At 47.1% G+C, this 15,186-nt stretch overlaps 1 protein-coding gene across 1 annotated transcript in view; it reads right to left on the bottom strand.

Moving 5' to 3' along the window:
- Positions 1-1,989: 1,989 nt before the first annotated feature.
- auts2a (activator of transcription and developmental regulator AUTS2 a) overlaps positions 1,990-15,186 on the bottom strand; it is a 346,312-nt gene continuing 333,115 nt past the window's right edge. The window contains 12 exon segments of the mRNA XM_048233695.1: positions 1,990-4,083; positions 4,086-4,112; positions 4,115-5,051; positions 5,436-5,685; positions 6,324-6,407; positions 6,821-6,901; positions 7,937-8,078; positions 9,113-9,184; positions 9,594-9,623; positions 10,931-11,002; positions 11,532-11,627; positions 13,423-13,467. Coding sequence (XP_048089652.1) covers positions 3,631-4,083; positions 4,086-4,112; positions 4,115-5,051; positions 5,436-5,685; positions 6,324-6,407; positions 6,821-6,901; positions 7,937-8,078; positions 9,113-9,184; positions 9,594-9,623; positions 10,931-11,002; positions 11,532-11,627; positions 13,423-13,467 — 2,289 coding nt within the window. The 3' untranslated portion in view covers positions 1,990-3,630.

Genomic DNA, 15,186 nt, shown 5'->3' with positions numbered 1-15,186 from the left:
CATTGCAGACACAGTAATGTGTTATACCAGGTGAAGAGCAAGGTTTTCTTTTCCTTTCACTCTGCATAAACTACGTTACGTTTAATGTCAAAACACACACACACACACACACACACACACACACACACACACACACACACACACACACACACACACACACACACACACACACACGCAACACACATAATAACAAGACAGACCGGACCTACTAGTTTGCTTGTTGTCAGAAAATACCAGAATTTTCTGTCCCTCAAGGATTCTTTTCTCTTCTCTTTGCCCTCCTTGAAGCTAATATAAAATATTAGATTTGTAATTTTTATCTACAGTGTAGGCTACACTGCACTTTTGAAAAGGTGTTCAAAGACATTTTGCCTAGGTTATACACAACCACAGAAAGTTTCACATGTAGCTTATTTAAATTATGTATCATTTAAATTGAGTATCAAATAGCTTGTACTTAATTGAAATGAGCAAAATCCATCAGGTTATTACATTTCAAACTCCATTTAATTCACCCCAATATTTTGTTTTTCGAGTCCGCACAGAACCTACAAGTCTAAATCATGTATTTGCTGCCATCTTGTGTTTACTGAGGAGACGTTTGTTGAACAAATAATTCGGTTGTGCGTTTATTTTAAGTTGGAACAAAATGTGTAGGCCTACTGATAGGATACGTTTTTATTATTATTACGGTATTATTATTATTATTGTTTCGCATTTTTTGTTGTAAAAACTCCATAATCAATCTTGAAATGAAGACCTCAATTCACAGTAGCAAACTCGGACCAAAGACACAGAATTACACATACGGTATTTCTAGTTGCACTCCTTTGGCGACATCTGCTGGTAAATAATAAGTAATCGCAGTGGAGCACTATGGACAATAGCAATTTCTATTAAATCTATTATTTTACACAAAACATCCATGTCAATTAAACTGAAGTCATGTCTTACACTCTTAAAACGAATGTGTTAAGATTGTTACATGATCTAAGGGTCTCAAAGGACACTGACCTTTTGTGAAATGAGCTTATTTGCCATCCAGAATTAGATAAGAAGATACATTACATACCCTTCTCTTCTCTGTGCAGGCAATAACCCAGTTTGACACCATTAGCTAAGCTTAGCATAATTCACTGGACATGGGTTACACCCGTTAGCCTACAAGGACTCCAAGTAGTAACCATTTGGAAGACTCCAAATAATTTAAGTACACTAATTTCATTTGACAGCTTTCTTGTGCTTTGTCCTAATCCTGTGACATGACAGTAGCAGTTATAATTAATTACATATTACATATAGTCCTATCTAATCATCACACCGTGATAACATGATTCGCTATGTTCAGATAACATGTTCTGATTAGTGGGATAGAAAACAGATGAATTTAGTCTCCCTTCTGATGTCTGTCCGGTCTGTCCAGTGATGTAACATCAAGTCTGGAACAGCTTATACATCTTTGATGTTTCTTATTACTGAACACCCTGTCTCAGGGTACTTTCTGTTGTTGCAATATTTGTACTAGAAAACAGATACAAATAGATTTACATTTCTATTTGTAGAATAACATTTCTTTTGTAAAATGGTGTGATTCCTAAAGAACTGATTGCTTGACAACTGATTATTCTTCTTGTCTGAAACAGTATCAGTAAGTGGAGAACATTCCAAATGATCCCAAGTAGACACGATCAGTGCTTAACAACACACACACACACCTACACCGAGAGTACAAACTAGTAAGGAGAATATCTTGTGACACCACAATCATATGAATTTTATTCATGGATCATCCTGGATCCTCTTAGTAGAGCGGTTATCAGAGGGGACTTCAAGGGGATGTTGATAAGCAACTAAGAGCACTTGGAACTCGCTGTTGCATTGTTATATTTCACAATGGCATGGATCATGATTAATAAAAAGTGTGGGGATTCATTTGCACTCTCAATTTCTGTGATATCTAGATGATATAAATGAATCCAGCAAGACCAGTTTAGCTCACATTTTTTAATAACATGGCACAATTTACATAACACAAGTTTAAATGAGGAGCATGCTGAAGATTCAGTCGCTTCACTTTTTTCCTTTTGTACATGATCTAGAAAGAACTTCATTTTTTTACGTACATGATAAACAGCAAAAAAGTTTCTGTTAACAATCTCTTTGCAATACGCATTGACTAGTCACTACTGCTCCTGTCAACATTTTTAATGTTTGATTAAAAAAACACTGCACAACATCTGAATCTCACGGAGTTTGAAGCGCACAACTAAGCCTTCGGTGGACTACTAAAATAGATCTTTGCCCATTTAAAAACCAACTTGCCCACAGTTTAGACTTCTAGCTTTTTTGTCTTTTTAGTTTTGTAGATACAACAGCTTAGGATAGCACTTTTTAATACACTGTTAAACCAACTGGAACTAATTTCCAATTTGCCAGACACCTACATTCCACTCCTTGAGCCAAAGGAAGGTGTTTGTGATGTTTAGTATGCATTCTCTCCACAACAGAAGACGTTGCTCAAAGGAAACATTCTACTCTGTGCTCAGTGACCTCGATGGTTGGGAGATACATCAAAAAAATAGAGATCTAAATATACTTCTACGAAACATAATCATAAAGGATTGTCACCACAAAACAAGTTGGAAAAACATGATTTGTTTTCTCTTCTGTGCATACTGGGTATGTTAGTTTCGCTTTCCAATCTACACGGAATGGTCTGGTTGTGGAGAGAGTGCATGCGAGAGAGAGAGGAGGAGAAGAAAGAGGGACAGAGAGGAAGAAGAGAGGGAGATAGGGAAGGAAGTAACAAGTTAGAGGGATTGAGAGAGAGAGAGAGAGAGAGAGAGAGAGAGAGGTGAGAGAGGGTTGTGAGATTCAGAGGTGGACAGTGAGAGCAAGAGAAATCCCACATGTTGCATAGTTGAAGGGCGCTGGACTGGGGGTCAGGTCTCGGGACAGATGTACTGTGAACCTCGCCAAGGAGCCACTGCTAGCCGTTACTGAGCAAGAAAAACCAATGTGGAAAGAACTGCACATTCTGAACTTCAATTTTCATATCCTTTATGTACATTTGTTCAAAGTAAAGCTTTCGTAACACCCTTTTTGCATATTTTTGCACCTTGATTTTAGCCATAAGGAGTTAGCACACTGACTATACATATTATCTACACAGCCTTGACCTTCTCAGTAATGTAGTGAAGTAGCTGTACATTCCAAAAACAGTGCTCTTGGGATGGGGGGGGGGGGATCCTTTGGCCCGCACGTTTCTCATCACTTCAGAGCAAGTTTTCTGTACAAACGCCAGAGTCAGTCCACACAAAAAGCAGGAGCAAATAGGATAAAATGTATGCAAAATTTCATTTGTTCAGTTAATTGTCCGCTATTTGTATTTTTTTTTTTTATTTTTACAAAACAGAAAAAAACAAACAAACAAACAAACAGGACCAGAGGTCATTTCCGTGAGCCTTCGTCCTGGGATTTAGTATACACAGGTATGATACAGTCTCGACTGCCCAGGGTTAAGTGCTTTTGAGTTCCGTATTATAGTCTGTCAGGCACAGATCTTGGGCACGTGTGTGTCTGAGTGTGTGTGTGTGTGTATGTCTGTGAGTGTGTGAAGGATGGTCAGTTTCATCGCGCCTCGATGTCCTTGTGTGTGTGTGAGGGCGGTCTGTCTCTGAGGTCAGTGCCCAGGGGGGTAGTCCGTCGGGGAGAGCCGGGCCGGGTGCCCAGCGAGGGGATGAGGGGCGGCGGGGCGCTCAGAGAGGCCGTGGGGGGGTTCTTGTTGAGGAGTCCGTTCTGATGGGCAGCCGCCGCCGCTGCTGCTGCTGCCGCCGCGGCGGCCGGACTGAGGCGCGGGTAGTGCATGGTGGCCAGGCCGGGGCCGATGAGGCCGTGGTGGGCCAGGTGCGGGTGCGAGTCCAGGTGGTGGACGGGCGGCGGGTGGAGGCGAGCGGCGGTGGCCGCCGCCACGGCGGCCGCGTGCTCGTAGTCCTCGCGGAGCGCGTGCAGGCGCTCGCGTTCGTCCATCTGCCGGTCGTGGTCTCGCCGGTGCTCCAACGCCGCCCGCGGTGGCCGCGCCCAGCGTCGTCTCGGTTGAAGTCGTGCGGCTCGCCCGGTCAGTCTGGCCTTCGGCCTCGTACAGCCGCGGCCCCGCGAACCGGTGCAGCGCCTCGTTCCGCAGCAGCAGGTCCCGTGCCAGAGGGTCCCTGCGGTGGATGTCCAGCCCCCGGTAGGGGTCCCGCATGGGGTCCCAGTGGAAGGCCGGGTAGGGGAAGCGCTCGGCCCCCGGGATGGGGCTGATGCCCATGAAGGGCCCCACCATGCGAGTCCTGTCCAGGCCGCTGATGGCGTTCATGGGGTGGACGCTGGGCATGCCCATGGGCATGGGCATGGAGGAGGCTGGGTGCAGCGAGGGCACCCCGGGCGCCCCTGACGGTGGCTGCGTCTGGGCCTGCGAGTGCGGCGGCAGTGGGTGTGGGTGTGGGTGCGGGTGCGGGTGCGAGGAGGGCCTCTCGGCTGGTCCGTCCACCTCCTCCTTGCGCTCCTCTTTCACCTTGACCTCGTGGCTCTTCTTGGCCGCCTCGCCGTACAGCGCCTCGGCCTTCTTGTCCAGCGCCTCGCGGGTCAGCCCGCCGTTGACCCGCTCCAGGCCGCCAGCCACTACGCCGCCGCCGCCTCCTCCGATACCCGCACCGGGACGCATGTAGGGTGACGTGGTCACCCGGTTGACCGGCTTCTCCTCGGACATCCGGCCGTCGTGGATGACCGGCGTGTCCTTGTCGTTGCTGCCGTGGTGGTGATGGTGGTGGTGGTTCTCCTTGAGCTTGTGCTCATCCATGCCGTTGTCCTTCCAGGAGTCTGCATGCTCGCGCTCCCTCTCTCTCTCCCGCTCTCTCTCCCTCTCGCGCTCTTTGGGCTTGTCCTTGTCCTTGTCGCGGGGCTCGGAGGGCGGCAGGTGGTTCCGGGTGGGCTCCGGCGGTTGTGTCGAAACAGGCTGAGGGGTTGTGAGGATATAGGAACAGCTCGAGTGCCGCTTCTCCACGCTGTCCCTGCCAAACACAACACAGACATCACTGTTAGTCATGTCACCATGTGAAGTACTCAAAATGAGTGATCATAAGAGTGTTCTTAAAAAGCAATGTATGACTTCTGATGGGGAAAGACTGTGCTCTGAAAAACTGGAGGTACAAATGACAACCCTATTATGATGTATGTATTTGTATGTAAGTATTAATTTGGTCTGAATCATGAGTTTAATCATTGTAAACGATTTAAACATAATGTATGTAATCTCCAATACTTTCATGACAATTCATCATTAAAAGGGCTTGATTCTTATTGGCATTACAGAGCATTTGACTGCTGAGGTGGAAAGGGGAGGCACAGCATATTTCACAGCCATGCTATACCGGTAAGGGTCAGAGGTCACTTACCTGTCCTTATCTTCTTTGCTAGCAGACGAGTCGCGTTTGTCCGACTCCCGGTCCCGCTCACGGTCCCTCTCTCGGTCGCGCTCGTGTGAGCTGGCCGAGGCGCTGCGCTCCGACTCGGCGGGCTTGACCCATGGCGGGGGCGTGGGGAAGGAGGGTGGTGTGCGGTGGAGGCGGTTCCAGGGCTCGTGGCTGCCGCCGAAGGGCTGCTGGCCGTTGGGCGCCTCCTTGTGGCCGAACATGGAGTTAGGCGCTGCGAGAAGGGACACGAGAAGACCAGTCGGTTACCAACAGCTCAAGGGACGATCAGTCAGTCAAACATGGAAGTACATTTACAATATTAAAGGTGCAGTTCTCAATCCTATTTATAAGTATAAGTATATATACTTTTTTGATCCCGTGAGGGAAATTTGGTCTCTGCATTTAACCCAATCAGTGAATTAGTGAAACACAAACAGCACACAGTGAGGTGAAGCACACACTAATCAGAGCGCAGTGGGCTGCCTGCTTGAGCAGCGGCGGGGGGGAGCAGTGAGGGGTTAGGTGCCTTGCTCAAGGGCACTTCAGCCGCGGCCCACTGGTTGGGGCTCGAACCGGCAACCCTCCAGTTACAAGTCCAGAGTGCTAACAAGTGGGCCACGGCTGCCCACCATATAGATTCCATATAATATATGGAATTAGTTTGGTCACTCCACTTTATTTTGTTTCCCATTTACCAAAAAAGGACTGTGTTTTTGGAGAATGATGCTGAATTTGACGAAAAGTAATGAATCACAATCAAGGACTACACCTTTAACTTACATGGACAAAACACCAAATGGTTGTGTTTGGTTTAAACCCTACAAGCAGGCCCTTATCTGTCCAGCAGAGAGGTAAGTAGAGGCTACTCACTGAGCGCAGGGTTACCCAGACCCCCAAAGGCAGCTGTGCTTAGAGCCCCAAGACCTCCGAACGCAGGCGGCCGACTGAACGATTCTGTGGAGGAACAAGGAAAACAACGGTCAATGGCAGAAAACAGACACACACATACACACACATTTATAAATACACGTTAAATAAATATACAACAGTGCAATGTTTGTATAACTTGTATGTGGACACACTGAACAATGAAGCCATTTGAACAGTGTTTACAGTCCCTGGTAAAGAGTGCATTCACTTCTTTTGTTTGTAGTCTTGTCACCTCTATAGTGAGCTGTTGAAGGGAGAATGAGCAGAGCTGCCTCTCCTTTCCCACAGCACCAGTGAGACCTGTGTGGTACTGGGCCAACAAGCTGTTGTGTGAGATGTGTGTGTGTGTGTGTGTGTGTGTGTGTGAGAGAGAGAGAAGTGAGAGTGCGAAGTGTGATGGACGACGCAGGGCAGGCAGGCTGACTTACGCGGCGTACCTAGGTGGGGTGCTGGCGTGAGGAAGTTGCCAGGGTGATGAGGCGGGTGCCCGAAGGGTGTGGCCGAGGGGTGTGTAGCACCTGAGTGAGAGATAGATAGAGAGAGAGAGATAGAGAGAGAGAGACAAAAGAAAGGCAATATAACCATCTTGTCTGGTAGCTGGGGATTAGTTTTTTTATTTTGGTGTAAATTGACAATCTTCTTTTTTTTTGTCTTATGTGTGTTCTCTTGATGTGTTGGCAATCTGAAAATGTGCCCTGCCAATAAAACTTAGTTAGAATAGCCACACCACGGCCAACACAGTCCTGTCTAACCACACACCCTCCGCTACATACATACACATCATGACAGGATCCAAATATTGCTTTAACTGAGTTTCTTATAGCAGAAAGGCTATCAATCAGTAATATGCACATTGGGGATAAAGGTGACACCTACATTTCCAAATGAAGAGAAAACCAATTGTTGCTGACACACACACACACACACACACACACACACACACTCAGACAGAGGGAAGGCTTCAGCCTTGACAGACTTGTCTGTTCTGCCATGTCAGTCACCTAATGATACACCGGGGGAGAATGCACACTGCATTCAGATGAGACAGGAGGACTGCTGTGTGCAACTAGAGGAGACTGCGCTGCGACAACAGGGATTATCATGTTTCATCAGCATCCTGGTTGCTTGCCTATTTCCCATCATTAAGATCATAACTGTGCCCTCAGTCTGCCATCACTGTAGTCAGCATAGCTGAGGACAATTCTGGGCCTTTGTCCCACATGATGTATATGTGCAGGTATGCATGGATGTGTGGCATTCTAACATGGCACCAAGAAAACAACAGAAGGAGACCACAAGACTAGACTGAGGTATGTCTTCTTTGTGCAAAATCAATTAACAAATGGTTTAGCGTGTACAAAACATATATACACACACACACACACACACACATGTGCACGCACACACTTGTGCACACACACACTTGTGCACACACACACTTGTGCACACACACACACACACACACACACACACACACACACACACACACACACACAGAGATACACAAAGATACACAAAGATACACATATATTCATACTGTATATTGTGCTCACCTGCTGCTGAAAAGAGTGTTGCGGGACGTGCCAAGTCGTGGGGGTGATGGATCGCGCCAAAGAGGCTGGGGCCCGGGGGGCGACTCAGGAACTCCGGCTTGAACCCAAAGTCCAGCTTGTGCGGATCGACCTGCATCTGCTGCTAGAGAACGGCAAGCCACAAAGAAGACCGCATGAGTGCCAGCCCATCGGCACAACACTGCCACAGGGCATACGCTAGCACTAGACATTACCACCACTGGCATACATTACATTACATTACATTACATTACATTACATTTGGCTGACGCATTTTTAGCCAAAGCGACTAACAACTTGGTAAACAGTTTAAGTTTTAAAGCAATTCTCAACAATTTTAGGACAATTTAAAAAACGGTAGAGTACAGTAAGAATAAGTGCATCAGTGAGTGCTGTGTTTTTAACAGTTACGTGTCAGTTCAAGGAGTCTGCACTTTAATGTAACAGATTAGCAGACTTCAGCCAATCCCTGACCTACAGAACCACTTCCTTATTATCATCACTGACAAAACAATGACAGGCCAAAACATTCCTCTACACTGTCACTGGCTGCCTGAGATTAGTGTAACGCTATACTATGATCCCCCATGCATGCAAATCTGTGTTTGTTTGCACTCCACTTATACTGATTTGAAATCAGTCCAGTATGGAATTGATGTCCACAAATGCTGTATCAGTGTATGTTGTTGGACAAGGCTTTTAAAAGCCCTGTGTTGTCCGAAACCGTCTTTATTTGTTGTTTTCTGTGGTAGATGATGTGAAATGTAGACAGTAAATGTGTGTGTGTGTGTGTGTGTGTGTGTTGGACAGCAGACACTGATTGAGGTCAGAGGGCATCTGTTATCTGCCAACAACAGAACCCCTCACTTACAGGGGATCTCTGACTGATCAATACACAACCTTATGAGAAAAACACAGACACACATATACGTGTGGTGGGCGCGTGCACACAAACACACAGACACACATTTCTGAACACAAATACACACCCACACACCTACTGTGCTTTCTCTTGACAGAAGAGATCAGTGTAAATACCACCCTAGGGTGGATCTGCTGTTATCCTGTTATACTCCTCCCACCACAACACACACACACACATACACACACACACACACACACAGTCGGGAGCGCAGTGAGGCTTAGCTGAGGACTCACCTTGACCTTCTGTTGGTGGTGGTAGATCTGCCAGGCGATGTGGACGTGCATGGCACACCATTTCCCTGGTTTCTGCGGAGACAAAAAGACCAGCCGACGTTAGCCACCAGAGATCCTCTCACTTGCCTTATAATGTGACCTCACAGTGAGCTCACTGGTGGATTTAAAATGGTCTGAACTAGTTAAACTCTGCACCGTTCTGCACACACATTATGACTCATTTCTGCCTCATTCCTCCCACACTGGGGGGGTGTCGGGGGGTTGCTCGTCTATGTGAGCTCTCGTTTTCCATAAACTGATTAAAAATGCTGCTGAGATGAGTGTGAGATAACATGACACCTCCGCAGAGGACTGACACGGTAATGAGGTGTGTGTGTGTGTGTGTGTGTGTGTGTGTGTGTGTGTGTGTGTCTCGCCCACATCCTGTGGGGGCCTGACTGGGAGAGAAGCTGACTGGGCCAGTGGTGAAGAAAGCACTTACCCTGAGAATGGGCCTGAACGGATCCGTCAACTAGACAAGCAGAGAGAGAGAGAGGGGAGATAGGGGGAGACAGAGAGGGAGAGAGAGAGATAGATAGAGAGAGAGAATGAGAACGACAGGAACAGAAAGAGAGAGTGGTGGTGAAGAGAGAGAGAGAGAGACAGACAGAGGGAGGGAGAGAGGGGGGAGAGAAGGAGAGGCACAGTTACACATCTGTCACTCAACTCTTCTAATTAGCCGCTGAGCATCGCTTCATTAATGACCAAATTAAAATGTTTAAATTTCCCTTTCTAATGAAGCGTTGCTGGGAATAATTAGCCAGCTTCCCAGAGTCCCCTTCTTCCTGTGCCCAGTGGCCCGGCGCATACCAACACAGCGCAGCCCAAGCTGCTCAACATGGCCGACGCACAGCACCAGCCAAACACACACACACACACACACACACACACACACACACGCACACACACATGCACACGCACACACACACACACACACACGCACACGCACACGCACACACACACACACAGAGAGAGAGCTCATCAGCCAGCATGAACATGTGGTAGCCCTTAAACACACGCATCCATTCCAATCGAGACAGTTTCACAGATGGGTAATTTAACCCTCTACTACCGAGAAGAGAGAAAATCTTAAACTGCCCTCAAAGCAAGACAGAAATACAAACTAATGGGTTAGCCTTGAAAACTGATCTGAAATAAGAGCCTGTTAAGAAGGCTGGATCAATGAAGTCTATGTCCAGAGAAGGTTTAGTGGCAACTGGACGGCAAATTAATCTTTCTTCCGCTGCCATTAGCAATAATACAACTGAGTGTGAGTCAGTGAGTGTTTGTGTGTGTGTGTGTGTGTGTGTGTGTGTGTGTGTGTGTGTGTGTGTGTGTAGCTGCTTTCAGACACGTCCTCCGCAGTATATGCGGAGCTTTGTCAAATGGAGGTCCGACCCTTAGGGTGATTCAGATATGATGCTAACATGCTGATGTTATGCAGTCATATGTGTACATGAACAGAATCTCCGCCTGGTTGAACAGGTTGAACATGGTTGAACACGCACGTGAACAGAATCTCTGCATGTTCTTCTCTTTGTTCAGACACGAGCTCATTTGCATAATGTACATCGGAAATACTAGGAGGAGTGTAGTGTAACAGCCGGCTAAGTTTGGATATTCCAAACAGCCGGTTATGTTGTTCAGATATACGGCCCAACCGCTTGACATACGCAGAACATGCGGACTTACACTTAGGAAAGCAGTTTGTGTGTGTGTATGACTGTGTGTGTGTGTGTGTATGTGTGTGAGTGTGTGTGTGAGTGTGTGTGTACATACCCGAGGATCCTTCTGGAGGAGTGTGTGGGGCAGGGCCCCGGGCCTGGCTCCCACGTCGAGGGGACTGGACGTCTGAAACACACAGCGAGACTACAGTGAACAAGAGCAAAGAGACCACAGCAAACCACAGCAAACCTCTGGAACACCTCCAAGTCTCATTCAGTACTACATCTGACCTCCACAGATGACCCATGTCAGTCATCCCTTCATCACTATGATAATCAATTACATTACATTAGCAGTACGTCTTCTTCTAGGATATGTTCTCCATTTTTCTACTCTTAACACACTAGGCTAAATAAAGGCTTTTAGAAGTCAGGGCTACTCTTGGTTATCTAGAATAGCATCTGTGAACAGGTGTATGTGTGTGTGTGTGTGTGTGTGTGTGTGTGTGTGTGTGTGTGTGAGACCCAGTACAGGAACCGGACAGAGACGCCCTGATCTACATGAACGCTATTCCTTTTCACAAGAGACTAAGATTTCACAGAGAGAATAAAAACAGGCTGGGATTATGTGCTGCTTTACAGGGAGGGCGTGGTGTGCTTTCAAGGAGCAGTGTACAGTGTACCGTGTGTATGTGTGTGTGTGTGTGTGTACGTACCTTGGGCTGGAAGGCCCCCTGGAGAGATCCAAAGGGCCCGGTGGGGGGGATGACCGGGGGAATGCCAGAGACGGTGGGAGGGTAGGAGTGGAACAGCTGAGAAAAGACACAGAGAGAAGAGATATCCTTTGAGTCCACAGCTCACAGTTCAACACGCAGCACAATGGAATGCACCAGCTGCCCACCAATCCCCATTTCCCAAAGGTTTACGAGGCGACACATCTCCTGATGTAAAGCCCACTAGATCAGAGAGAGAGCTCCTATTCTCAAGTCAAATGTGATTTCAATTCATATGACTAACGGGGCTTTTGTAGGGCTGGGAGACCCTATAGACTTTCAATTAGATTTGCCACCCTTAGTTTTACAACTACTCTTACATTCTATCTTGTACAGTACACACTATAATTACAAGTTACTTTTATAAGTTTGACAGCATGAACACTTATAAGAGCGGTGGCGCCTTACGGCCCTGTACGGTCTGATTTGAAAGACAAAAGTAAAGCAAGAATTTTCCCCCAAAGATATTAAAATAATCATCCGTCTGAGCACGACACTCAATTACCATGTGCATGAAGCATATAATCGACATTTAGAGACTATTACTGGGGAGAAAGACACAAAAACGAGGAGTGACCTTGCTTTGAGGAATTTTTGACGGCTACAAAATAATAATTACACTGATTCCGCAGCGCCTGAAAAGAACAGGGCAGCATGTTGTCGCCATCTATAATTACATGTGTGCTATTTCAAATGGACACAAAAAGCTAACACGCTGTTCTATACATGTATGTCTGTTTCTGATGGAGGGTCACAGTGAGCCGAGCTGTGATTACGAGCTGTGATGGCTCCAGTAAGGGGGCCTCGTCTCTGTGGGGCTAATTGCTGCTTTTATGCACGTCGTGAGCAGTGTCTGAATAGCCTCGATATGACACTGGAGTAATTGATGGTGGAAGGTCGTGTCAGCTGGGACACGAGAACTCACATCCATACACGATGATATACAAAGTAAACACAGACACAGAAACACACAGCCAAAATTTCTGTGGCAAGCTTAATGCTAAAACATGTCAAATAAAGGGATGATCATGAAATGTACAGTAAAATGAACCAGAAAGCAAGACCAGGAAGCAAAAACCAATCCCACAGCACACAAAAAGCAGCTACCCCATAGTCAGCATGTTAACCCAACTCTACTTAATGACTTCCCTAGATAGCAGCTAGACTCTCCCTGGAACAGACCCACTTTGGATGTGCGAGACGTCCATAACGTAAGTCAGCCGTAACATTGACTTTCTATCCACAGTGGACATACATGGTAAAAAAATGATTATTTCCCTAGTTTACTATAATACTACTGATGGAGGTCATCTATAATAATCTACAGGGTCACTCTAGCAGTCTGAGGGTAAATAGATGACACCTTAATGAGGATGGGGCTGCTACTATATGCAGACGATCTGTTAATCACACCTCTAAAATGTAATGGTATGAATATTGCCCTAGAGCAATCATTCATAAATTAATAATTTGGGGCAATCACGCAATCACAAATGTAAATAAGCAATTATATCCAAATAAGCAATCTATATAATTAGAGACAATCTCTCTATTAACACTCATCTCTCTCCTACACCTCTGGTTCTCGCTGACTTGTCTTCAAGCAAGTCGGCCAATCTGTGGAACTCATGCTCACTCAAAACAGTACTGTAACATTGTGTTGATGGAGAGCAAGGATGGAAAAGGACGAAGCAGCCACAGACAAACAAACAGCCAGAGGCAGGAGGGCAGACGGGATGAGGGTGGGGATGGGGATGGGGTGGAGGGTGGATGGGGTTGGAGGGGGGCGCGTTAGCTACATGACCAAAAACAGATAGACGGAGCGGGAACTCACGCTGTGTCGGTAGAAGGGGTCGACTTTAGTCGGGTATTTGTCAAACTGTGAAAGGAATGAAACAGACAGAGCTCAGACACACGAGCGCATGGGAGTGGCGAGACAAAAGCCCTTTCTTTTTTCCTGTTCCCCCCCCTTTAACCCTTAAAGGAGTACCGTCCCACCGGTGTGACGGGAATGTTGAGAAATGAACGTTCTAAAGAATATCTGGGTTCATTGAATTCAACATAGAATTTTAGAACCTTCAATTGTTGCGGAACTTAGAACGTTCAAAAACCTACACCTTTAAGGGTTAAGCTCCCCAGAGGCACACTTTCTTTTCCCTTTTCCTCTCTTTCTATTGGATGAGACACTTGGCGAGCTTCTGCTCAACACATTCACACTGAAACACAAATCAATCTGGCCCTGTTGGTGTACGCCACAAGCAATATAGAGCAAATAAATCGCCAGTTCCTACGCAAGTGTGCGTGCGTGCGTGTGTGTGCGTGTGTGTGTCCGTGTATCTGCCAACCAAACATCAAAGCTAAAACCCATTTCAACCCCACATCTGGTGGTTTATTTGCCATTCTGGGGAACTCGACATGATGCCCCTCTGTTGGTCTCATTAGTGGTGAAACTTCCATGGCTCATTTTGCTCACTCGGCCCGCGCCGATATTGTGGTGACCCGTGTACTACAGCCGCGGCTCTGCTTCAGAACACTTCCAGGTCCTTCGTTAATTTGACGCATTTGGGCCCTGAGAGTAATCTAAGCCGTGGCCAGGGAGATCTGTTTCCCTGCTCTTGTGGCGACGGCACTGTGGTTCTCTGGGTAAGGGTTTTTATGCCCTCATTAGATGTCAAAGCGTCTCGAGTCAATGAGTTCACACAGTGCACGGGAGACCTGAGGGTGAGAATGTGCGTGCGAGCGAATGAGTGTGTGTGGTGTGTGTGTGTGCTGATGTGAAGGAGAAACAGATTGTGTTTGTGTAAGGAAGTATACATGTGTGTGTGTGCGTGTGTGTGTGTTAAAGAGAAACAGTGTGTGTTTGTGTGTGGTAAGGGAATGTGTGTGTGTGTGTGTGTGTGTGTTATGTGTGTGTGTGAGTGTGTGTGTGTGTCTGCTAAAGCTGTCGGGCCTCGGATGAACTGCACGCTGCCAGCCCAAAGTCCTTGCTCAAGTAACGCGAACCCATCGTCTTGCTTAAGTCAGTGATGTCATTAGAGCCAGAAGGGATAAACTCGTATGAGTTCTCCAAACTCTCTCTCGCCACGCTGAAATTGAGACCCACGGCTCGGGAGCGGTCACTGCCCGGCCGGCTCTCTAAGGGAGACTGAGCGAGCGAGCGTGCGAGAGATCGCAGACCGCATTAAGAGGGGCGAGGATGGCAAATGACTGAGCCAGAGAAAACACAAGTGAAGAAAAGCACCATCCCAGATGGCCTGGGAGAGGCTGTGCAGTGGGTCTGACCCGGCCCGGTGTTGGCGTGGACGTGGGCCGGGTCTGCGCCACACTCGGCGCCTGTCTGGGGAGCTGTGGTGAGCTGGAGCTGCCTGGGGACGGTTGGGAGCCAGCCACAGAGAGAGAGAGAGACCTGCTTTACTCAAGTGACCGAAAACCTCAACCAACCAACACGAGACATGTCTCCTCAAATTCTCCATCACAAAGCAAGCTTAGACACACACACACACACACACACACACACACACACAGATTTAACATGCTCAAAACACTCGTACAACAATAATCCATGTAGAAAATCCACACACCACATCAAAAGGAACCC

The sequence above is a fragment of the Alosa alosa genome, chromosome 2 (assembly GCF_017589495.1).
Source record: "Alosa alosa isolate M-15738 ecotype Scorff River chromosome 2, AALO_Geno_1.1, whole genome shotgun sequence".
NCBI classification, from domain to species: Eukaryota; Metazoa; Chordata; class Actinopteri; order Clupeiformes; family Clupeidae; genus Alosa; species Alosa alosa.
The sequence above is the reverse complement of the archived record's forward strand: the minus strand, read 5'-3'. Positions and strand labels throughout refer to the sequence as shown.